Consider the following 25,711-nt stretch of genomic DNA (forward strand, 5'->3'; position numbering starts at 1 on the left):
AGAGATTCAGGAACAAGGCTTCAAGATGGAAGTCTCCCAGAGGCTTGCGCTGCAGCTGTGAGGAAGGCCTTGTGCCACGAGGTGCCCTACTCAGCCCGCCTATGGGGCTGGTCGCGGACCACGACATGGCACGCCAGTAAGGGTGGAAATGAGGAACCAAAGATTCAGGACATCAAGGCTGGATCATGGAACATCAGGACTAGATCACGGAACATCAGGAACTGGAAGACAGACATCAAGACTGACCATGGATATCAGGAATGGAAGACGGACATCTGGACTGGATCACGAACATCAGGACAAGACATGGAGCACCAACGAAGAACAAGGAACACAGGAGCTTGAAGAAGCGATGGATCACAGAAGACTCCTGGAGTGAAGGACAGGAACATCCAGGAGCAACTAACTCCTTGCGAAGGCAAAGATGGACTAACACAGGGTCCCTTTTATAGGGCTGAAGCAAGGCAGGGCGATGATGTCATTTCTGAGGGCCGCGGGGCCTTTTCCTGCCACTGGCCCTTTAAAAGCCGAGCAGAGGCATGCGCCCACGCCTAGGAAGAAGCAGGAAGAAGACAGGCCCGTCGGTGGTGGCATCCCAGCCATGTGGAAGGCCCGATGAGTGGCAGCGGCAGCCCTGCTGTGAAGAGAGAAACAAGGCAGGCTGCAGAAGCAGCATTGTGCCACGAAGAGGAAGCAGGCAGCGGCAGAGATGGCCTCTCTGCTGCTCAAAGACCCCGGCAGCAGCTCTCACTGCAATGAGGAAGTGACAGACGGCTCGGCCCTTCTGCACAGGGCAGGAGACTGCTGTGGCCCCCGGACCATGGAGGACGGCAGCGGACTGCTGCATTCTGGGGAGCAGCAGGAAGAGAGGTAGGGGACCTGCCCGCGCCTGCCGTGGGCTGGTTCACATCATTTCTATGTTTCTATAAGTTCTTCTCAGCATGTTTCTGTTTATACTTTATGATCTCTTTATTCTGTATTTGGTCAGGGTCTCTCTGTGTTCTGTATATGTGACCGAGGGGAGGTATTTTGCTAGCATGTAATTTCTGGTAGCATCCTGGTTACCTAATAAGAGCTTTTATTGGTGTTCTAGGACCTTGTGTAATATGTGCAGTGTTGGCTTTTCATAGATAAGGTTGTTAGGATTGTTTTGGTAGAGGTTTACTATATTGTAATGGTAATTCTGTTTATTCATGGCTTTCTGAGGGCCAAGCTCACACCCAACACGCATTGCCAAAGGTCATACTGCCACCAAATTAGATTTAATGACTGGAGGGAGGACATTAAGTAAATCTACAGCTCTAATATTAAATGATCACTGTTACCAAGATGCCCCCAACACATTTACATCTTGCACCAAATCCTGCAGTCCTCTAAAATGGCTCCCCCCTCTGGTCAGTTCCCAGACCAATTGCTCCATGAAGCAGTTGTCATGGTTTTGCCTGTTGTGAAGTCTTCCTGTGCCAAAGTTCAGCCTGCTATGCAGTCTTCCCTCTACTAGAAGTCCTCAGTGAGCCTTGCTCACTACCTTGCCAGTTACCTCCTTGCTGATTATACTACTCTCAAGCCTCAGCCCTACTTAACGCAGCCTATCCAGTGCCTCAGAGTCTTTCATTGTGTCACATTTGTTCTCTGACCTGGCCACTGTACCATTGATTATCCTCCTTCCACCAGGTCTCTCAGATGCCAGTTATGTCTACCTCTTCATTCAGTACTATACACTCTAACTCTCCTATCTCACTTTTTAGACTTCTGGCATTAGCATACAGACATTTCAAAGTATGGTTTTTGTTTGAATAACAATCTGCTTATTAGTTGATATGGGTAATTTGGAATCTTTTAACTCAAGTGATTCTTTATTTATAGGCACATGGGCTAATTTTGCTTTCATTAGAACTTCTCTATCAGGATGCCCTAACTCACCTGCTATTTTAGTACCCTTTGAAGATATCTCCCTCCAAACCATGCACTGCTGAGCAACAGTCAGCTTTCCCCCATGTTCTAGCTTAAAAGCTGCTCTATCTCTTTAAAAAAACCCCAAAAAAACCATTTATTCAGTTTTAACAAATAATAACAATACATTAATATTTATAAAGAAAATAGGTTTCTGAGATACAGAAACAAATAAGACATAATACAAAAGAAAATATCAATAACTCTAATCCTTTTAGAAGCCCACAGTAATAAGCTGGGGAAAATCTGAAATACAAGGAAGCTATATTAAACAATGAAATAATCTTAGGAAAAGCACAATCCTAGAGGTATACAATTATGGTAAATCTGTTTTTATTTTTTAAAAAGCATAAAATAATAAACATTATAAAGTATATATATGAATACAAGAGGTATACAATTAAACCATCAAATTTCTTAACAAATCCTAATTGGCTGCAGCAACAGCACCAGAAGCAATTTTAACTGTTATGCCTGTCGGTCGCAGACAGCTGCGACTGCGAGTACTCACTTCTTGCACCGCTTTCCTGCCCTCCCCGGGTCTGCTCCCAGCACGGGCCTGTCTACTAGGGGTGTGCATTCGTTTGCAACGTATTGGTAATCCGCAATGTATAGGGCCATATTCGTTGTATTCGCGGGGAAGTGAAACGTATCGCGATTCCCCACGAATACAACGAATCTTCACCGAATTATTCAGCCGTCTAAAGGAGCGAATTTAAACAAACCCCCCACCCTCCTGACCCCCCCAAGACTTACCAAAACTCCCTGGTGGTCCGGGAGCCATCTACTGCACTCACGCCGTCAGCTGCTGGTATTCAAAATGGTGCCAATAGCTTTTGACCTTACTATGTCACAGGGGCTACCAGTGCCATTGGCTGGCCCCTGTCACATGGTAGGAGCAATGGATGGTCGACCCCCACAAGACTTTCCAAAAGTCCCTGGTGGTCCAGAGGGGGTCCGGGAGCGATCTCCTGCACTCGGGCCGTCGGTTGCCAGTAATCAAAATGGCGCCGATAGCGTTTGCCCTCACTATGTCACAGGGGCCGGCCAATGGCAATGGTCGGCCCCTGTGACATAGACTGGTAACTTTTCTTGTCAATCATTTACACGCATAAAAACGGGGATTACGCACATAAATGGCTTTAGTTAGTTCCTTTATTTGATATATTGCCTTTCAATGCAAAATTAACCCCATAAAAAGTATAAAATACATAGATAATATAAATTACAGCCCTTATTGTAGAGTGGTCTATGTTTTTGTTTAAATGCAAAGAATCCCATAAACCATAAAAAAAAAAAATGGTCAAGATCTAGGATTCATTTCAGTTGATAGAAGCCTAGATGACTGACCCTACTACTGACAAGTTTCAACTTATGCTATTTCAACCCCTTTTTGTATCTGTTGGCCACTGTTGGAAACAGGATGCTGGGCTTGATGGACCTTTGGTCTGACCCAGTATGGCAATTTCTTATGTTCTTATGCTTTGAAAATCCTTTGAAAATTGCTACATGGGTAAAACAAAGATGAAAGCTGAGAACAAAGGAAAGCCTTCATATTGAAGATGACACTTGATAATGATGAATAAAAAGTTATTTAGAGAAAACCTGGGGAAACTCCATAGAAATGTTGTCGCAGATGCCACTTTAAATAAATTAACTAAAGAAATGTCATAAAGCGGGTAATTTTCAGAGGCATTTATGCACATACGACACAATTTTATGCATGTAAAAGGGCTTAGTGAAAATTACCCGAGGGCTGTGCATGTAAAAGTAGAATGCAGAAGAGGCTTTGTTAGGTGGGGCAGTGAAACACTTACATGTGTAACTTTTGATTTTCAAAAGTATGCGGGTAAATGTGCATGTACATATTCCCTCCTGCTCCTGAGCAGGGGCTGATGTGTGTATGCTTGCCATGCAGTGTTAAGCGTACACCTGCTCATATTGCATGCGTAACTCTGCTTTGAAAATTTGGGCTGAAGTCTGCGTGTACTTTCTATATCTGTTGCGTTCGTGCCTGCTTTCGCCCTCGCGCCACCCTCTCTACCTGTGTGGCCACTCCTTCCGTGCCTAATGGACGGCTTGATGCCGCGGCGTCTCCATGCTGCTTCTCCCCGGCGTCCCCGGGCCGGCTCGACGCTGCGGATCCGCCATGTTCCTGATGACATAGTGCGTGCACGCGCGTGCTCCAAAGTATGTACCAGCAAGGGCGCGAACCTCAGGGGCGTCCCCCTGTATTGACGTCATCCGCTTCCAACATAAAAGGTCTTTACTTTTGCTAACAGATCGAGTTAGCAAGGACTCCGATTGGACTGGCTTCGGTTGTCCAAAGACTACTCTGCACCCAAAGGATTGTTTGCGGGATTTCCTTCGGACCCGATTCACTCTTGCAGCATTGCCTCTCCGAACCTACCAGGGGTACCCGCTCCTCGGGGGCCTCATTCTCTTTCTCTGTTTCAGATTACAGAAGGAAACTGGTACTCGCTCCTCGAGGGCCCATGTTCCTAAACTCTCTGAAGACTCTCCATTGCCTGGAAGCGATCACAAGAGACGGACATTGTGATTTATTATTTCAGACTACAGATAGGAACCGGTACTCGCTCCTCGAGGTCCTATGTTCCTGAACACTCTGAAGATTCTCCTTGTCCAGAAGCTATTGCATGTACAGACATTTGTGAGTTACTATTTCAGATGGTATATAGGAACCGGCACTCGCTCCTCGAGGGCCTATGTTCCTGAACACTCTGAAGATTCTCCTTGTCCAGAAGCTATTCCATGTACAGACATTTGTGAGTTACTATTTCAGATGGTATATAGGAACTGGCACTCGCTCCTCGAGGGCCTATGTTCCTGAACTCTCTGAAGATTCTCTATTGACTATACGCTATTCCAGATACAGATTATTGTGAGGGACCACCACACTCTCTGAGCTTTCCCTGGAACCAGGTACTCGCTCCTCGAGGGCCTAACCCTTTCCAGCTACTGAGCTATCTCAAGACCTTATGTGAGTTATCATCTAGTACTGGCTATGTACATCTGCATACCCTGTATATTCACTATCTACAGTCTCTTTGCAGCTCAGCAACCTGGGAATCGCAGTTCCAGTATCCGAGGGACTTCAGCCCTGCCAGGCATACCAGCTCACTACTGCCACCTCTGGTGGTTATACTACTTATCTAATAAAAGAACTATCTATGTCTGTCTCCATACTCCAGCCTAGCCGATGGTCCTTCTCGGGACTTCCTCCTCGTGGCGCTGTCATCTGCCATCGGCCCAAGGATTCACCTATTTACTTTCTGTCCAGCTGTGCACCATCTCCAGTACTGGTACAGATTGTCAACTCTGCAGTCTACATCATAACATATTGCCATTCCTTAGCAGAGCCATAGGAGGCAGCTCACTACAGATTGCTACTCCTCCCCTTTGGGGAGGGGATTCTATCAGACTGCTATTCTCTCTGTTAGCTCCTCCCATCCGCATAGCAGATCCTACAACAGATTGCTAACTCCGCCTACAGAGTGCAACAGATTGCTAACTCCTCCCTTTACAGGAGTATCCAGCAGCAGATCTACAACAGATTGCCAACCCTCTAGCAGAATTCTAACAGATTGCTAACTCCTCCCTTTACAGGAGTAAACCGCTAGCAGAATTATAACAATATCTAGACTTCAACCCTATGAAGGTTGTTACAAGATTACCCTTCTAATATATTTAGTTTTTTCCTGTAATCTCGCATTATTTCCTATAATAATGGCATTATGGTTTTCTACCACTTTCTTTTTCATTAATTTTCTCTTACCTCCCTCTGTCATAGACCCGCATTTGTCTATAGCCCCCATCTCCCTTTCTCTGTCACTCTACCTCCAAGGAGAGCCTTTTCTCTCCAGCTTTCCCATTTTTCTCTCCTTTCTTTTTGCTCAAAGCCAAATGGAAGCCTCTTTGACTAAGAAAGAGATATATAAAAGCAGTAATTAAAAACCCCTTGGAATTCCGTTTTCTATGGAATCATAAGAACATAAGAAATTGCCATGCTGGGTCAGACCAAGGGTCCATCAAGCCTAGCATCCTGTTTCCAACAGAGGCCAAACCAGGCCACAAGAACCTGGCAATTACCCAAACACTAAAAAGATCCCATGCCACTGATGCAATTAATAGCAGTGGCTATTCCCTAAGTAAATTTGATTAATAACCGTTAATGGACTTCTCCTCCAAGAACTTATCCAAACCTTTTTTGAACCCACCACACTAACTGCACTAACCACATCCTCTGGCAATAAATTCCAGAGCTTTATTGTGCGTTGAGTGAAAAATAATTTTCTCTGATTAGTCTTAAATGTGCTACTTGCTAACTTCATGGAATGCCCCCTAGTCCTTCTATTATTCGAAAGTGTAAATAACCGATTCACATCTACCTGTTCAAGACCTCTCATGATCTTAAAATCCTCTATCAAATCCCCCCTCAGCCGTCTCTTCTCCAAGCTGAACAGCCCTAACCTCTTCAGCCTTTCCTTATAGGGGAGCTGTTCCATCCCCTGTTCCAGCCCCTATAAGTCCCATACAGATCCCCAGGCATGGGGATCTGTATGGGACTTATAGCTTCCTTTCTGCTACGTTCCCTTGGATTAATGTCTCCCTTTGGTTTTGTTCTGTACATATTAAGAACATAAGAACATGCCATACTGGGTCAGACCAAGGGTCCATCAAGCCCAGCATCCTGTTTCCAACAGTGGCCAATCCGGGCCACAAGAACCTGGCAAGTACCCAAAAACTAAGTCTATTCCATGTTACCATTGCTAATAATAGCGGTGGTTATTATCTAGGTCAACTTAATTAATAGCAGGTAATGGACTTCTCCTCCAAGAACTTATCCAATCCTTTTTTAAACACAGCTATACTAACTGCACTGACCACATCCTCTGGCAACAAATTCCAGAGTTTAATTGTGCATTGAGTGAAAAAGAACTTTCTCCGATTAGTTTTAAATGTGCCATATGCTAACTTCATGGAGTGCCCCCTAGTCTTTCTATTATCCGAAAGAGTAAAAAACCGATTCACATCTACCCGTCCTAGACCTCTCATGATTTTAAACACCTCTATCATATCATATTATGACAGGATGAACCTCACTCTTGATATGGTATGTTGGATCCAATCTCAGTCCTCACAAATTTACTGCCAGTACTTTCAAAAGTACATGAAATACACCTATAAATGGGGTGGTAGAGATTTATGCTAGTATTGTATAAATAGTGTTGTGGAAACCACTCAGTTTATAAAGCATCATGTATTTCTGCCCCCAAAATACATATGTTTCAGTATGCTGATGCATCGGAGGTGGACCCTTGGGCCGAGGTGAGGTTGATGCAACCTGTAGGTAAGGATCTATGGGTCCCCACCTTTGGAAGGTGGAGTTGGCTGATAGGCAGGGGCTGCTGGAGCTTCTCCTATACCAGCCCTCGCTCCCCGTGGGTTGAGCCTTTGGGAGCCGGGGCTGGCAGGACTTAGGTGGGCCTTGAGATAGAATAGCAAGAGAAGTGGGTTCAACCCAGAGACAGCAGGCGAGGGATGGTGTAGTCCTACTCTGGACTGGGTAAGGTTCTGGAAACTCGGGCGCCAATGAAACAAAGGCAGACTGAGAGCGCTTGAGCAAAGGAAGGCCAAAGCCTGATAAGTCCACGTCCATGGAGTAGGCAGAAGAGGCGTCCAATGGTAGGCTTGAGTCAGGGCTGGCGGCAATCCAGGGGATGTGGCAAGCGATGCTGAGGTCTGATCACGGAGATAGTCAATAGCATAGTCAATTGAAGCTGAGGTCTGATCACGGAGAAGTCAATAGCGTAGTCGGACAAAGTGAAGGTCAGGGTCTGGAGATAGGCTGTAGCGTAGTCAGGCGAAGCGAAGTCAATGTCCGTGTAATCAATCCGAAGCATAGGCAGTTCAGGAACGAGGAAACAGGAACCAGGAACAACGAGGATCAGTAACGTAGAGTAGAGACGAATCTCTTAGCAGTAACGAGTACTCGACCAGCGAGGAGAGACCTGTTGCAAAGGCAACGCTATGGAGTGGGGCCTGAGCTTAAATACTGTGAAGAGGTTGACATCATCATCCGGGGCTGCGTGGTCCCTACATAAAGATCAGCGATATGCACGCATGTGCCCAGGGAGGAGCATGGTGCGGGTAGTGGCGTCTCTCCGCGGCCCACGCAGAGAGGCCTGATGAGCTGTAGCATCATGACCTGGAATGCTGGGGACTGTGGCAGAGCCGGAGGCACCAGAGGAGACCCGAAGTCAGCGCTGGTGGCCCACCACCGCTAGCGAGGAGGAACCAGAGGCTGGAGTCCTTGTGGAAAGGTGAGGGGGCCGTGCCACAGCTGTTATGAAAGTGGACCCCTGTTTCGAGGTAGACAGCTACCGTATAAGGGCGAGGCCTTTTGGACAGGAGAAACTTGACTGAAGACTTCACCCTGGAAGCACGCAACCCCCCCCCCCAGGAGGAACTCGTAGGGGTCCGGCCGCTGGGACTTAGGAGAATCCTCGGAAGACTGTAGAAAGGTCTGGATGCAGGCACCTCCTGCAGGTCGTGGGTTCCAGATGGCTGGCGCCTCCAGCAGGTCATAGCAGTCTGAGGACGGAGTTGTAGAAGAGTCCAAAGCCGGTCCGAGGTTCGATACACAGACGAGGTCCGAATCCAGTCCAGGGTCTAAGCAGGAGAAGGGTCTAAAGCCGTACCAGGATCAAGCCAGAGAAGGGTCCAGTGCCGTACCAAGATCAAGCCAGGAGAAGACACGTCCACCAGTCCAGAAGTCAGAAGCCAAGAAGCAATCCACGGAGCAGGGAAGCAGAGCGGGACGAAGAACCAGGAACAGAGAACACAGGAGCAACTCAAGCAGGAACCCAAGGCAAGGTCTGAATGCTCAGACCTTGCCTTAAGTACCAGAAGCCAGGGGAGGAGACTCAGGGGGAGCCATGACAACTTCCTGTCATGGCTCCTTTAAGAACAATCTTCAGCTGCGCGCGCGGCCCTAGGAGAAGCAATGGGGGCGGAGCTGAACCCCGAGGAGCCAGCCAGCCCGGCAACGCGGCAGCGGCCGCAGGAAGAAGCAGGAGGGCAGCCTGCCCCGCAGGAGCCCTGAACGCCGTCCAACGTCCCGGGTAACTATTTCTTCAGCACCCGCTGGTCCGGCCTTAGTCTCGGTCTGCTGCGGCCGGCGGCCATGACACCTGGCCCCAGTCGCGGCTTGCCGCAGCCGGCGGTGCTAACAACAGCTCTGCCACAGACGGCACGCGTAACATATGCATCTACATTTGAATGCAGGAAAATACAAGCTTTCTAAACCCATTTTATAAAAATATGCATGTATATTTTCTGTGCATAACAATTGAAATAATGCACGTGTAATATCCCTGAAATAAATGAAAAGGTAGAGATTTTAAATAGAATGCATGTTCTGCATTTCTGAAAATATTTGTGTACCTGCTTAGAATCACCACTTCACTGATATCTCTGCCATTTCACCCAGACCTTCATCAGTTCTCCTAGGCCCTCCAGAATGTCACCCTAACCCCCATCACTTAAACCAGACCTCCCACCCAAAAATTGCAATCAAAAGACAAGTGTGATTTCAAGTGCACGAGTCAATTAACACTGTAAAAGTGTACAAGCAGGTTCGGTAATGCATGCAAGTATACGGCATATAAAATAGCAACTTGTGTGTATCCTTCCAAATCCCATTCCAAAATACCCCTAAACCCCTTCTTTTTTCCCCATTTAACATTTACGTACAATACTGCAAGAACATGCGGACACACAAGATTTATAATGTAGCATATACAGGTGTACATGCTATTTATGCTAATTTTATGCATACAACCCCTGCATAACTCTTTAAAAATTATCTCCAAGATATTTGCTCTATTCTCTGTTAATATTTTTGTTTGTATATGATATAATTTTATGTATGTTTTATTGTAAATCGCTTAGGCCAAATTTTTTGTGTTAAGCGATTAATAAATTTGAATAAATGAAAATGAAATGAAATGGTGATGCTTACACTAAACAGAAGCTATTTTACTGTCTTCAAATATTCTGCTGCCTCAGGGGGTTGCTTGTTCTGTCTCTGTTAAGCTCAAACCTGCACACAACCAATCTTTTTGATATGTTCAATTAGGGGTCCATTTTTTTGCTGCTATCCAGTCATCAAAATTAGCCAGATAAACTGATCCGGCTCACTTAGGTGAAATATTCAGAAGTGTGGCCATGTCGCTGAATATACCCAATTATCATAAAGTTAGCCGGATCAATTTATCTGGCTAACTTTAAGAATGCTCTACGGCATGACCAGAGTTAACTGAATATGTTATATCCATCTAACTTTGAATATGGCTAACTTAACTCTGCTCCAAAATGCTCTCAGACCACCTTCAAGTTATCTGGCTAAATTTTATCAAGCTACTTTGGATAACTCGGAGGCAGTCAGCCAGCAGGAATTTTCATTTCCTGACATTTCTCCAGTGTTTGTCCTGAGCTTAGCCAGGCAAACATGCTGAATGTTTACCTCCAAGTTTCTATTTTAGTTTCTCTTTAAACTGTCCACTCTATTGTCCATATGGCCAACCTCAAGAATGAAATGGCATTTAAGATTTGCTGCATTGTTACTTTTTTCTGCTATCTCTCCTTCTTTCATATTATACTGGCTTTCAATCTCTCCTCAAACCCAACTTCAGCTCCTATCTTTAAAATCCCTGTATTATGAGATCCAAGTATTTCTTTCCTTCTTTACCCTGGTTTTCTTCATCATTCTACCCAGATCTCTGCATTCTCAACAAGTCTCTGTTTTTACCTATACTCCCTCTCCATGTACACTTTCATGTTTCTATTCTTCTGATATTTCCTCATGAACCTTGCTTCTCAAGAGAACTCTTTTCATTTGCTATCCAGGACAGACTAGTTTGTCTAATCTAGCACCACATTAATGTATCATTTTTTGTAAGTACTTTAACCCTTATACACGAGAAGGTAATTTTCAAAAGGATTTGCACATGTAAAGCTGGGTTGTACATACGTAAATGGGCCCATGAAAATTGCTACTTTTACACTCGTAACTCCTTTGAAAACTCACTCCATAGGGCAGATTTATGCACATAAAATTGCTACAATATGTGCAGCTTTTTTTTTTTTTTACTTCCTTATTACATTTCAAATTATAATCAAATTTAAACATATCTGAAAGAAAAACTGAAGTATACTAGAAGAAATTAATTACAAAAACAATTAACAAATACAGGAAAAAATACAATAGGACCTAAGGAGGGGAAAGCAAAAGAAAATACCTAAGGGGGCAGAAAGATATTACTGAAAGGAAAAACTCAAAAGAAATCTAATTTCTGAGTAGAAACAATCTCAATTAAATCACATATCATAGCATAGATATGCTACTTTTATGCATGCAATTCCTTTGAAAGTTACCTCCTCAATAAATTAAATAGCAATAATTTCTACAGAATGGCGTGCATAATCTGTTACACTGAAATAAGGTCTAGAATGTATTTGAACAATTTGAATGTGCTTCTTTATTGGTTTAGGAATGGAAAAGACATTCTGTGAAAAATTGGAATATATGACTAATTACTTTAATGAGATTAACTTCTACATGTATGATGGACCAGCAGCTCGAATACGGTCGAAAAATGTCCCCCAAGACTACTTTAAATGTAAGTATGCATTACCATCGTGCAATAAAAAAAAATGCATCAAAATAAGACAGTTCAAGAAAACATGGGATAAGCACAGAGGGTTATTTGTTGCAAATAAAGGCAGAGGAGCTGGATATCAAGTAGGGTGGATGGTATTGCAACAGGAAATACAGCAGCACTAGAGGGGCTTTAAGGTCCCTATTTGCCATTGTATTTTATGTTACAGCATATACATTTGCTGGGTATCTCTCTGATTATAAGAAAAATAAACTTTGTTGAGGAAAGGTGGCAACATTTCTATTGCTTGGCCAGTTAGTTGAGCACTAGAAAAACTAGCTATCTCTACACATAAAGATTTCTAGTTATGATTAGAGATGTGCAAGAATATAATATTGTAAACCTCCATCTATGGGAAGAGATATATAAATAACCATCTCTTACCTGTGTGATTTAGAATGGGCATGTATAACACACCCATATAAATTAAGGTTCTCCAGGTGTGGGCAGAAAAGGCTGGAGCATAAAATAAAATAAACACCCAATATTATTATTGCAAGGAATATAAGCAAAATCAGCACATGCATATTTACATAGCACATTTGGATTCTTATACTCTATTGGAAACAGAAGCACAGGGCATTAAGTAAAAAAAAAAAAAAAACCAACTTCTTAGCATTGAAAATTAAGAAAATTTGCTCTGTGTAAATTGTAACAAAAATCACCCTAAATCTCAGTGCAATTCACTTATAGAACATTAAAGGTTATTGGAGATTCAAAATTCCTTTATAAATCCCAGCCAGAATATTAGCATACATTTTCAATTTAATCTAACATGATAGTTGAATATGTTAGACAAACTTCTCTGCAGTCCAGATTGTTGATGAAACAGTTGGAGATGTTTGGGGTCCAGTTGTTGCGGTTCTGGCCGCGAGCACCGCGGCCAGGCCCTTACCTCCGGGATCCCGGACCTGCTCTTGCTTCCAGCGGCCTGGTTGGCGGCGTCCCCGCTGGGGCTGCGCCGCTGAGAGCCCTCCCATGGACACCTGGCTCCTAGGCACGCGCCACTTGGGCACTTTTCTAGGCCATTTCCCACCAGTGGTGACTCCACCCAACTCCTGACGTCAGACGCCGCAGCCTTGATAAGCCGGCCGCGAACATCCAGTCTTTGCCTTGCAATGGGTTAGCCTCCCGGTTTCCTGTTGCACTGTGCCCCAGAGTGACTCGCTTCGCTTCGTCACTCCGTTCCTGCTATAGTACCTGCTTGGTTCCTGCCTGCTTGCTACAGTACCTGCTGGTTCCTGCCTGCCTGCTACAGTACCTGCTTGGTTCCTGCTTGCTTGCTACAGTACCTGCTGGTTCCTGCCTGCCTGCTACAGTACCTGCTTGGTTCCTGCCTGCCTGCTACTGTACCTGGTTGGTCCCAGCCCACCTGCTACTGTTCCTGCCTGGTTTCAGTACCCGAATCCAGCTACAGTTCCTGCCTGGTCCCAGTACCCGGAGCTTGCTACAGTTCCTGCCTGGTCCCAGTACCCGGAGCCTGCTACTGTTCCTGCCTGGTTCCAGTACCCGAATCCTGCTACAGTTCCTGCCTGGTTCCAGTACCCGAGTCTCGCTACAGTTCCTGCCTGGTTCCAGAACCCGAACCCAGTTACAGTATTGCTACTGTCCTAGTCTGGTTCCAGTTACCTGTCCTGATCCACAACCCGCCTAAGTCCCAGCGACCGGGCCCCTACGGCTCCTCCCGGGGGGGCTTTGGCTTCCAAGGGTGAAGTCACCTAAGTCCCGGCGGTTGGGCTTCTACGGGCTCCTCCCGGGGGAGCACCAGCTTCCAGGGTGAAGAGCATCTACGTCCTGCCTGAACATCTGCCTCCCGGCCTGCTATTCACTAGTGACATTGACCACCTTTCCCAGTCTCCAGCAGGTCGGCCCAAGGGTCCACTAAACAGAGACTCCCATAACAGATTGCAAGGCCATGGACTCGGCGGATGCGCCTGTTCCCTTGGACCTGCCGGGGTTGGCCCAGCAGCTGCAGTATCAACAACAGTACCTTCAGGTCCTTACCGGTTCAGTAGGGGAATTGTCGGCCCGGTTGGATGTCAGGGCCTCATCTGCCCCAGAACCAGGACTCGAGGCCCAGGACTCGTCAGTGACCCAGCTGCCCGCACCCTCTCGTTACACTGGGGATTTAAGGACCTGCCGCGGCTTCTTGAACCAATGTTTTGTACGTTTCTCCTTGTTGCCTCGGCAGTTCCCCTCAGATGCGGTGAAAGTGGCGTATATCCTGTCCCTGCTTGACGGGAAAGTCTTAATTTGGGCTTCTCCCCTCTGGGAAAACAATGATTCTTCGCTAACGGACTTACAACTGTTCATCACGAACTTTCGCCAGGCCTTTGAGCCCGCCCGAGTAACCACAGCTACGTCTGACCTGCTGCAACTTCGTCAAGGGGCTCGCTCCTTGGCAGATTATGCAATGGAGTTTCGGACTTTAGCCCAAGAAGTAGGTTGGCAAGATGATAGTCTCAAGGCCATCTTCCTGGAAGGCCTCTCCGGATGCATAAAGGACGAAATTGCTGTTCGAGACCTGCCGGGGGACCTCAATGCCTTGATTGAGATGGCTGGCCGCATTGATCGCCGCCTACAACAACGGGCCAAGGAGCAACGCTCCTCTTGCCATAGTCCGACTCGAGGACCAAGACTGGTGCCTTCGCCCAAGATTTCTTGTCCAGATGCTCCCACCTGCGAACCTATGCAGCTGGGACGGGCCCCGCTTTCTGTGGAAGGAAGGCAACATCGCCGTTCGCTGAAGTTGTGCTTGTATTGTGGTCAGAAGGGCCACTTCTTGGCACGCTGCCAGGAGCGTGCGGAAAACGCCAAAGCCTAGGAGATTGGGAGGAGCTCCTGCTAGGCTGTGCTACCACTCCTCAGTGTACTGTTCCTGTTACCTTGGAATATCCCGGAGGTTCCTTTGAAACGATGGTGTTCCTGGGTTCCGGAGCTGGAGGTAATTTCATCCTGCAGGACTTAGTCTCCCAGTTGCGTATCCCTACGCATAGACGGGAGGTCCCGTTATGAATTACCTCTATCCAGGGGACGCTTCTTCCAGAACCTGTCCAGATGACCACAGCACCCTACGGTCCGCACCAGGGCGATCCATTTGGAGGAGATAGCCTTCTTAATATTGGAGAAGGCTGTCCACCCTGTGCTGCTAGGGTTGCCGTGGTTACAGAAGCACTCGCCCACGATTCAGTGGGATACGCTACAGATTCTCAAATGGAGTCCTTTTTGCCTAGCTAATTGTATGAAAGGGCCCAAGACTTCTGCACTTCCTTTGATGCACGCTGCCATGGATCCTCTGGCACCTTATGAGGACTTTACGGATGTATTCTCCAAGACCAAGGCGGAGTTCCTCCCGCAGCATTGTCCGTATGACTGTGCTATGGACTTGCTGTCTGGTACTATGCCCCCCCGAGGAAGGGCTGATCCCTTATCCATACCTAGCAAGAAGGACGGCTCACTGAGCCCGTGCATGGACTTTTGAGGCCTAAATTCTATTACCAATCGAGACCGTTGCCCGCTCCCGTTAATCCTGGAGCTCCTTGATCGGCTTCGAGGAACGAAGATTTTCACAAGATTGGACTTGCGAGGAGCATACAATTTAGTCAGAATCCGTCCCAGAAATGAGGTGTTGCGGGACCTTCTGAACACCTGTGTAATTGTTTACCTCGACGATGTCTTAATCTACTCTCAGGATCAGTCATCGCACCGTCAGCATGTCCATCAAGTGCTCCAGATATTTAGGGAGCATGGCCTGTACGCGAAGCTGGAAAAATGTAGCTTTGAGAAGACGTCCCTGCCGTTCCTAGGCTACATAGTCTCTGCAGCTGGCTTTCAAATGCATCCTGAGAAAGTGGCGGCTATTAAGAATTAACCTCGGCCAAAGGGTCTTCAAGTGTTGCAACACTTCCTCGGCTTTTCTAATGTCTACTGTCACTTTATTCCCAATTACTCTCGTATTGTGGCCCCGTTAACTGCCCTCACCCGAAAGGGGGCTAACGCGATGGATTGGCCTGCTTCTGCCTGTCAAGCTTTTGAGGTCCTTAAAGAAGCCTTCTTGTTAGACACCTGTCTTCGCCATCCGGATCCCAGCCGGCCCTTCGTGGTGGAAGTTGATGCCTCCAGTGTGGCCGTGGGGGCCGTACTGAGTCAGTACTCTGATTCTGGACAGCTGTTGCCCTGTTCATATTTTTCAAGGAAATTCTCCCCGGCAGAGAGCAACTACTGTGTTGGGGACAAAGAGTTGCTAACCATGAAACTTGCCCTGGAGGAATGGAGACAGTGGTTGGAAGGAGCCAACCATCCGGTTACGATTTACACCATTCATAAGAACCTAGCATTGTTGAAGCAAGCCCAACACCTAAATCCAAGACAAGCCCAGTAGTCGCTGTTTTTTGACCGGTTTGACTTTACGTTACGCCACCGACCCCGCTCGAACATTCGAGCTGACGTGCTCTCGCACTCCTCTGAGGTCGAAGAGACTCCTGATACACCCCAATATATTTTGAATCCTGAGAAAGTAAGTCTTGCTGTAACCTCAGTGTCCTCCCAAGGGAAAACCATCATTCCACGTCGCTCTCGGAGAGCCGTTCTCACTTGGGCCCATGACTCCCTCCCTGGGGGTCATGCGGGTAGGAAAGGAACTTTAGACTTGTTAAACCGTTTCTACTGGTGGCCAACGGTGAGATGGGACGTCCAAGCTTTTGTGGGCTCATGCCCTAGGTGTGCTGTTCAAAAGCCACCCATCAGGAAGCCCAGGGGCCTGTTGCAACTTAGTCTTTTGTCAGCATTCCATCCTCTGCCAGCACCCATCTTCCTTCCAGGAGACCATGTCTGGTTAGCACCAGAAATCTACAGCTACAAATCTCGTCCAGACGACTTGCATCGAAATTCTGTGGGCCTTTTCGAGTCGCCGAACATGTGGGAGCAGTCTCTTACCGTCTGCGCCTACCCTACTCCATACGCATACATGACGTCTTCCACGTATCATTGCGGAAGCCTCTTGTGTTATCCAGGTACCACTCCCGGGCTCCTGAACCATCGGATCCTTCAGTACCGGACGAGGTCACGTATCAAGTGCGTGAAGTTTTGGATGTCCGGTTTCATCAATGCCGATGGGAATACTTGCTTGCCTGGGAGGGTTGCGGACCCGAGGATAATTCTTGGGAACTGGCCCGTAACATCTTCGACAAGGACTTATTATGGCAGTTCCATCTGGACCACCCAAGTAAGCCTGGACCGGCTAAGAGGGGGGCGTAAGAGGGGAAGTACTGTTGCGGTTCTGGCCGCGAGCACTGCGGCCAGGCCCTTACCTCCGGGTTCCCGGACCTGCTCCCGCTTCCAGCGGCCTGGTTGGCGGTGTCCCCGCTGGGGCTGCGCTGCTGCGAGCCCTCACATGGATGCCCAGTTCCTAGGCGCGCGTGCACGCGCCACTTGGGGGCTTTTCTAGGCCGTTTCCCACCAGTGGTGACTCCGCCCAACTCCTGACGTCAGACGCCGCGGCCTTGATAAGCCGGCCGCGACCATCCAGTCTTTGCCTTGCAACGGGTTAGCCTCCCGGTTTCCTGTTGCGCTGTGCCCCAGAGTGACTCGCTTCGCTTCGTCGCTCTGTTCCTGCTATAGTACCTGCTTGGTTCCTGCCTGCCTGCTTGCTACAGTACTTGCTTGGTTCCTGCCTGCTTGCTACAGTACCTGCTGGTTCCTGCCTGCCTGCTACAGTACCTGCTTGGTTCCTGCCTGCCTGCTACTGTACCTGGTTGGTCCCAGCCCACCTGCTACTGTTCCTGCCTGGTTCCAGTACCCGAATCCAGCTACAGTTCCTGCCTGGTCCCAGTACCCAGAGCCTGCTACTGTTCCTGCCTGGTCCCAGTACCCAGAGCCTGCTACTGTTCCTGCCTGGTTCCAGTACCCGAGTCTCGCTACAGTTCCTGCCTGGTTGCAGAGCCCAAACCCAGTTACAGTATTGCTACTGTCCTAGTCTGGTTCCAGTTACCTGTCCTGATCCACAACCCGCCTAAGTCCCAGCGGCCGGGCCCCTACGGGCTCTTCCTGGGGAGCACCAGCTTCCAGGGTGAAGAGCATCTACGTCCTGCCTGAACATCTGCCTCCCGGCCTGCTATTCACTAGAGACATTAACCACCTTTCCCAGTCTCCAGCAGGTCGGCCCAAGGGTCCACTAAACAGAGACTCCCATAACACCAGTGCTGCACATAGATTCAGGGTCAGCTTGCCTCACAGAGATGATGTCTGAAAGCTCACAAATGAAATAATATTCCTTTTCTATTCTAAATAAAATCATGATAAATCTTCCAAAAGTTAGATTAATACTAACAGTGTTACCTGTTCATCTAGCTTGAAATAAAACAAAAATCAGAGAATATCTAAAAATCACTTTTTTTTCCCCTCACTACAAAATAATAAACAGCTATCTGCCTCAATGCTACTGAATAAGTAATTTTCTTCAGATAATGGCTACAAGAAAACTTCCAGCTACCTGTAACTACTTTTCGTTTCTTATTAGCAGCCAGCTGGAGGCTGCAATTTTGTTGCGCTGGAGGTGGACCCTTGGCCTTGAGAGCGCCTGCCACCAGGAGGTGGAGCACAGGAGGAGACAGAGGCTAGCTGGAGCTTCACCAGTAGCAACCTGGGGTTCCCTCAGGTTGAGCCCTTGGTTATGCAGGCCGCCTGGTCTTAGGTGGGCCTCGCAGGATCTCCTAGAGAGGAAGTGCAGTGGAGTGCCCACCACAAACAAGGGTGCATGGTCGATGTCAGAACAGGAATGTCTAGAGGTCATAGGAGGCGAGAACAGTCTGAATGGATAGCGAGGATCAAGGCCAGAGTAACAGTTCAGAATAGTCAGCCGAAGCAGGGGTCAGTACCTGTAGTCAATCTGGAAGTAGTCAGGTCAGGCAGTGATCAGGAGTAGTCAGTGATCAGGCAGAAGTCTGTTCCAGGTAGCGATCATGAGAAGTCAGAGAACAGGCAAAGGTCCAGGTCCAGACAGCAATCAAGAATAGTCAGGAGCAAGCAATGGTCAGTACCGTGAGATCAGTCCAAAGGGTATTACTAAGGATGGAGAGACGAAGGAACAAGAGACCCTGGAAAAGGAGACACAGGAGATGCTGGAACAGGAGACGCCTGAACAAGAGACACAGGAGATGCTGGAACAAGAGACACAGGAGATGCTGGAACAGGAGACGCTGGAACAAGAGACTCTGGATCAAGAGATGCTGGAAGGCAAACTATATACACCGGAGTGTACAACCCGATTGCCAAGGGAAGGAAGTGGTGTCAGACCACTTCCTTTAGTAGAGCCATCAATCAGGGTGCATCACGGAGGTGGGATCCGCCCCTGGCCCTTTAAGAGGCCAGGTGGTCCGTGCGTACCGCCTAGGGGTGGCGCCGACGCCACGGAGGATGCCGAATCCCGTCTTGAGGCCTGGACAGGAGCTTGAGCACGGCAGAGCCGGGGATGCCGTGGACTGACTGCGGCTGCAGCATGAGAGAGCCCAGAGCTCATGGACAGACGGGAAAGGTGAGCAGGCCCGGCCGCGGAGCGAACGTGGCCAGAAAGCGCAACAAATTTAGGTCACACCTCATGACTACATCCATGTATAAAGGGCTGGGTATAAGATTTTGGTGCCTACAGTCAAAATTTCACAGCAGCACAACTTTGAAGCTCTGCTGTCACATGGCTCTGAAGCAGGCAGAAGCAGGCTCCTCTTTGGTGTGGATATTTGATGCCTTTAAAATTTGGAACCTGGGTAGTTGCCTATGCCTAAATTTGAGTCTGCCTGTATCTCTTCCTTTGACTCTCTCCTTAAACAAAAGCATCCTTATTTTTTTAAACATAATTAAAAAGGCTCATTATTATTCAATCCCTTACTTTTTATTGGTTACTAAGAATGAATAAGTAATATATAGCTTACCTAAGCTGATGCAAAATATGGGCCAGATTTTAAAATCTATGCCCGATTTTATAACAGGCGCGCATGTTATAAAATCCAGGGTCGGCGCACGCAAGGGGGTGCACAATTGTGCAACTTGCATGCGCTGAGCCGCGCAGCCTTCCTCCGTTCCCCCTGCCCCCCCACATTCCCCTCCCTTCCCCTACTTAACCCGCCCCCCAACCCTGCCTAAACCCCTCCCTTACCTTTGTCCTATAATTTGCGCCTGCCTCCGGGCAGGCATAGATTGTGCACGCCAGCTGACGGCCGGCCCACGATCCCGGGCACAGTGGCAAATGGCCGCTGTGCCTGGAGGCTCCAACCCTGCCCCCGCCCCGCCCTCTTCCCTCCCCTTTTTCAAAGCCCCGGGACATATGCGGTCCCGGGGCTTGCACGCGTCGCCGAGTGTATGCAAAATAGGCTCAGCGCGTGCGTGCAGGAGCGGGTTTTCAGGGTTACATGCGTAATATATGCGTGTAACCCTTTGAAACCCCCCCCCCCCCCAATATCATTTGTCATTTCAAATATAACCAGTATTTTATAGGTCGAATAAGAAAGGTTAATTATAATAAATTCTCACTATCAGGTCCTTCAGGGATAGATTCCTGTGTTCCTTGAGCCCCAGCTCCAGGGGATCCCTCACTGCCAGATACAGCAGTGTGAAAGCAACGGATAATCAGAAGCCCTATTATCTATTGCTCTTATCATATTTTTCCCACTGTGTGTCACAAAGAAACCTGCCTGAAGACTCCTGCCTCTCCGGTCTAGCTGCCAACCCACCAGCATTTTTGTTGTAACTGATAAAATATTGCATGAGATATGGAAACTATTCATCACTTGAGTGTTCAGCACAACCCACCTCCACACTAATGCTCGATCCCCACTAGAGCTGCTGCCTGTTTTTGCCTTGACCAGGTCCCACCAGTGTGCCATCAGGGAGAGGTAAGCATACATAGCATTTGTGCTGGTCCAGATATTGCTGGTGAAATGTATGCTACTCCCCTCTGCCTTAGCCACCTGTGGCTACATATGACTACAGCATTGGTTGTACTAGGTGGGGATATCCTGACCAGTGATGTGCATCGTTTTTATGACGTATTAAAATATCATATGATATTTCATAATTCATTAAGTTCACTTAGAGAAGAGCCACTGCCATTAGCAATGGTAACATGGAATAGACTTAGTTTTTGGGTTCTTGCCAGGTTCTTATGGCCTGGATTGGCCACTGTTGGAAACAAGATGCTGGGCTTGATGGACCCTTGGTCTGACCCAGTATGGCATTTTCTTATGTTCTTATCATGTATCGGGGGTCCCGGAAAATGATAGGAAAACCCCATGAAATTTCATGTGGTTTTCTTATCGTTTTCTTTTGGGGGGGGGGGGAGGACACACAGAAACCCCCCCCCCCCCAAACCCACCCCAACCCTTCAGATCTAATTATTTACAATCCCCTCCCCTCCCGAACCCCCCCCCCCCCCAAACTTGCCTAAAGTCCTTGGTGGTCCAGCGGGTGTCCCAGGAGCGATGTTCCCCTCTCGAGCCATTGGCTACCACAAATCAAAATGGTGCCAATGATCCTTTGCCCTTACCATGTGACAGGGGGCTATCAGTGCCATTGGCCAGCCCCTGTAACATGGTAGGAGCAATGGATGGCCCACACCATTTTTTAAGATGGCGCCGGCTGTCCTTTGTTCCTACTATGTGACAGGGACCGGCCAATGGCACCGATAGCCCCTGTCACATGGTAAGTGCAAAGGGCCACCGGCACTATTTTGTTTACTGGCAGCCGACAGCCTGAGAGTGGGAGATCACTTCCGGGACCCCCGCTGGACCACCAGGGACTTTAGGCAAGTTTTTTGGGGGGGGGTCAGGAGGGTGGGAGATTGTAACCAATTAGATCTGAAGGGTTGGGGTGGGTTTGGGGTTTTTTTTGTAAATAATTTTTATAAATAATTAAATGTGAAGGATCGGGGTGCGCGCTGGGTTTGTATTAGCACGCACTAACGGGAGCTAGCGCGCACTAAACCGAAAACTATTCTATACGAAAAAAAAAAAATGCCGATCCGCGGGAATACAAACTTTTCCTGCGGCTACACAAAACTGAAAGCGGAAACAATCGGCACCCGATGCACATCTCTAATCCTGTGTATTAAATATAGCCCTGGAGGGGATTTTGTAATTGGGGGCTAACATACAGGTCGATCCAGTAAAGTTCAGTTGAAGATTTCTCGTCTGTAACGAGCTCGCTGCGCACAATTCGGACGCGTAAGGCAAACCAGCGATACAGTCTCCAATTTTGCGCATCCGTAGTGCTTCTTAAAACAGACGCGTAACCCTTCCCGCACCCGGCATGTAAATGAACGAATTAGCTGTATAATGAAGGAATTAGCTATTCCCCTCCGATACCGTAAGGCGCGCTCAGGTTCTCTCATTAGTAACGCACTGTTTTGCCGCGGCCGTAACGTGTTAGTTTACCGCCTCCCCCTAGTAGGAGTTAGGACTGTGAGTCTAGTAATAAATCCATCGACACCGCTTAAGATACTCAAAAACAATAAAACACAATTTAAAAAAAAAGCAATACAGAGATGATCGATAAAATGTAATGATGTGGGACACATAAAACCTGTCAGAAGAAAAAATAAAAAAATTTAAATACCTGTTGGAGGGCCGCGTGGGTCCAGGCGGCCGGCGTGGGTCCAGGTGGCGGGAGCCGGGTGGTCACGTGTTAAGTCTAGGCCGCGGGCGGGTGGGCGCCTGTTCCGGGCGGCAGCGGCGGCGGGGGGACACGCGTTAGTTCGAGACGGCCGGCGGGCGGTCGCGTGTTAAATCTAGGCCGGGTCCGCACAGGCGCGCATTCATTCATTCACTGCCGGTGGGGGCTGCCTCTCCCGGCAGCCCCCACCGGCAGTGAATGAATGAATGCGCGCCTGTGCGGACCCCTGCGATTGGGCGCTCAAGGCGTGGCGTCACGGCATGTCACTGCCTTGAGCGCCGAATCGCAGGGGTCGCACAGGCGCGCATTCATTCACTGCCGGTGGGGGCTGCCGGGAGAGGCAGCCCCCACCGGCAGTGAATGAATTCATTCATCCAGGCGGAGGAGCCGGCTGCTTTCGCCACCGGCTCCTCCGCCTGGATGAATGAATTCATTCACTGCCGGGAGAGGCAGCCCCCACCGGCAGTGAATGCGCGCCTGTGCGGACCCGGCCTAGATTTAACACGCGACCACCCGCCGGCCGTCTCGAACTAACGCGTGTCCCCCCGCCGCCGCTGCCGCCGCCCGGAACAGGCGCCCACCCGCCCGCGGCTTAGATTTAACACGCGACCACCCGGCTCCCGCCGCCGCCGGCCGCCTGGACCCACGCGGCCGTCTGAAACTAACGCGCGTCCACCCCCCGCCGCCCGGAACAGGCGCCCACCCGCCCGCGGCCTAGATTTAACACGCGACCACCGGCCCCCCGGATCCCGCCGGCCGCCTGGACCCACGCGGCCCTCCGACAGGTATTTAAAAATTTTGATTTTTACACTTCCTGGTACCTGTCATTTCAAATGTCATTTGAAATGACAGGTACCAGCGCACCCTGGTTACTGTATAGGCGCTGTATTAAGCGCCTATACAGTAAAATGGGTTACGCGCCCATAACCCTTCCCTACCGCTTTAAAGCCGCGGCATGCATTTGCATGCGATTAGAGGAGAGTATCGGGGAGTTAGTGAAGAGAACTGTGCGTGCGGGGAGGAAGGGTGCGCCTGACACTACCGCACTGTTTCTACCGCGGCCTTACTGGATCGACCTGATAGGCAGCAGACACTTAAAACCTATGTTCTCCACTATTTACAGGGGTTAGTCATCCAAGGCAATCATTGTTGCGCCGGAGGTGGACCCTTGGGCCGAGGTGGGGTTGACGCAACCCATAGGTCGGGACATATGGGTCCCCACTGTCGGCAGGCAGAGTGGGCTGATGAACAGAGGCTGGCTGGAGCTTCACCAATACCAGCCCTCGTTCCCCGCGGGTTGAGCCTTTGGGTGCCGGGGCTGGCTGGACTTAGGTAGGCCTCTGTATGTAGAATATGAGAAGATTGAGTTCAGCCCAGAGACAGCAGAAGAGAGATGGTATAGTCTTACATCAGACAAGGTAGTGTCCTGGAGACTCGGGCACCAAAGGAATGAAGGCAGACAGGGGGCACCCGAGCAAGAGCAGGCCGAAGCCTGATTTGACCAAGTCCAGGAAGTAAGCTGAAGAGGCGTCTGAGGTCAGGCTTGATACAGGACTGGCGACAATCTGGAAGCGGTGGCAAGCAAGGCTGAGGTCTGATCATGGAGATAGTTAAGTGTAGTCGAAAGATGCTGAGGTCTGGGTCTAGAGAGAGGCAATGACTTAGTCAGCAATGCAGAGGTCTGGGACTGGAGAGAGGCAACTGCGTAGTCAGGTAATGCAGAGGTCCGGGCTTGGAAAGAGTCAATGGCGAGTTAGGCAAAGCAAAGTCAAAGTCCGTGTAGGCAATCCGAGGTAAGGTGCAAGGCAGGCACATAGGAACAAGGAGAAAGGAACCAGGAACAAATGAGGAACAGGAACACAGGAGTGAGACGAATCTCTAAGGAGGCAACGAGTACTCGACCAGTGAGGAGTCCTGTTGCAAAGGCAAAGCTAGGGGGTGAAGCCTGCGCTTAAATACTGAAGCTTCACTGACGTCATCATCCGGGGCCGTGGCTAGGTTCCTGCCGCGGGCCCTACATAAGCATTGGTGATGCGCGTGCACACGCCTAGGGAGGGGTGCGGCGCCGAGTAGCGGCGTCTCTCTGCGGGCCACACGGAGAGGCCCGACATGAAGCAATGGACATGGTGGCTAGACCAGAAATGCTAGGGACTGCAGATGAGACAGAGGCACCAGGGGAGGCCCAAGGACGGAGTTGGCAGCCCACCGCCACCAGAGAGGAGGAACCAGGAGCTGGAGTTACTGCAGAGAGGTGAGGGGGCTGTGCTGCGGGTCTGCCATGGACGGCACAGAAAACAATCATATCCCTGATGTTCCTTGTTACTACTTTAGATGCTGCATCCTTCATGCACTTGGACAGTGGTATGGTTATGGAACACCGCCCAGTTTCCTCTATATTGGGTTGCCTTTGCAGACGCATGGGTGGGTACTGCTGGCCTGCCTCTTTACTGGTAGAAGGAGCCATGAGATCAGCTTGGGGGAAAAATCTTCTCCTTTTCAACCCCTTTCATGTGGCAGAAGGGGTAATCAGACTAGTATTTCTACCTTCCCCTGATGTCAATGCTAGCGGGTGCTGCTTCTGCAGGTGATGCTGCATACTAGCATATGTCAGATGCCCCACTTGCTTCCCTCAACTAATATACTTAATGCTGTGAATATACTGAGGGGGTCCACCTTCACTTTAAGGTGCCTCCAGATCAGGGATGTCTTCCATGATCCTTTCTCTAAATCTTTGGGGACTGATACTTGAACTGTATGTGAGGTTGAGGATGGACCAGGAGGAAAAATATCTGCTCTTCCTGGGGGTTACTCTCAACACCATCAGTATCATCTATCTTCCCTATTACTGCACAAGAGGCTAAAATGTTACTGACTAATCATCCCAAACTGTCTTCAGCTACTAGCTCTTCAGTTTCTGATTGAGAGAATCCCAGACAAGTTTCTTCCTCAAAATCAGTTGATACAAATATTGCCCCAGAAGCAGTAACTATAGAGAAGATGCTGCTGGCTTTGAGCATTGCACTTCTGCTGCCCTGCCCTGCTAATGCCAGCCTTGGATGGTTCTTTCACCTTTTCCCTCTACTCTAGAATAAGAGGGGCAGGAATGGGTGGCAGTGACACATACTTTCCAACTTTAAATTTCTTATGCCTTGAGCTGGTTTCCATACCTGCCATTGTTATGTTTGCTGGTCAAAAGAGCTATCACTTATCCCTTTGCCACTGGGGAGATGCCCGACAAGCTCGTCATGCAAAGATACCACCATCGCCTTATCTTCCTCCCTCCTCTGTAGGCTGCCTTTAGGTGCGAGCACCGCGCTGCCTTTTAATGGGCTCACATCGGGAACCAGGGCTGCTCA

At 48.8% G+C, this 25,711-nt stretch overlaps 1 protein-coding gene across 7 annotated transcripts in view; it reads left to right on the top strand.

Moving 5' to 3' along the window:
- ENPP3 (ectonucleotide pyrophosphatase/phosphodiesterase 3) overlaps positions 1-25,711 on the top strand; it is a 329,854-nt gene that overhangs the window by 205,882 nt on the left and 98,261 nt on the right. For all 7 annotated transcript variants that reach the window (XM_029594399.1, XM_029594400.1, XM_029594401.1 and 4 more), the window contains one exon: positions 11,529-11,657. In XM_029594399.1, coding sequence (XP_029450259.1) covers positions 11,529-11,657 — 129 coding nt within the window. The remainder of the gene's footprint in view (positions 1-11,528; positions 11,658-25,711) is intronic.

The sequence above is a fragment of the Rhinatrema bivittatum genome, chromosome 3 (assembly GCF_901001135.1).
Source record: "Rhinatrema bivittatum chromosome 3, aRhiBiv1.1, whole genome shotgun sequence".
In the NCBI taxonomy this organism is placed as follows: domain Eukaryota; kingdom Metazoa; phylum Chordata; class Amphibia; order Gymnophiona; family Rhinatrematidae; genus Rhinatrema; species Rhinatrema bivittatum.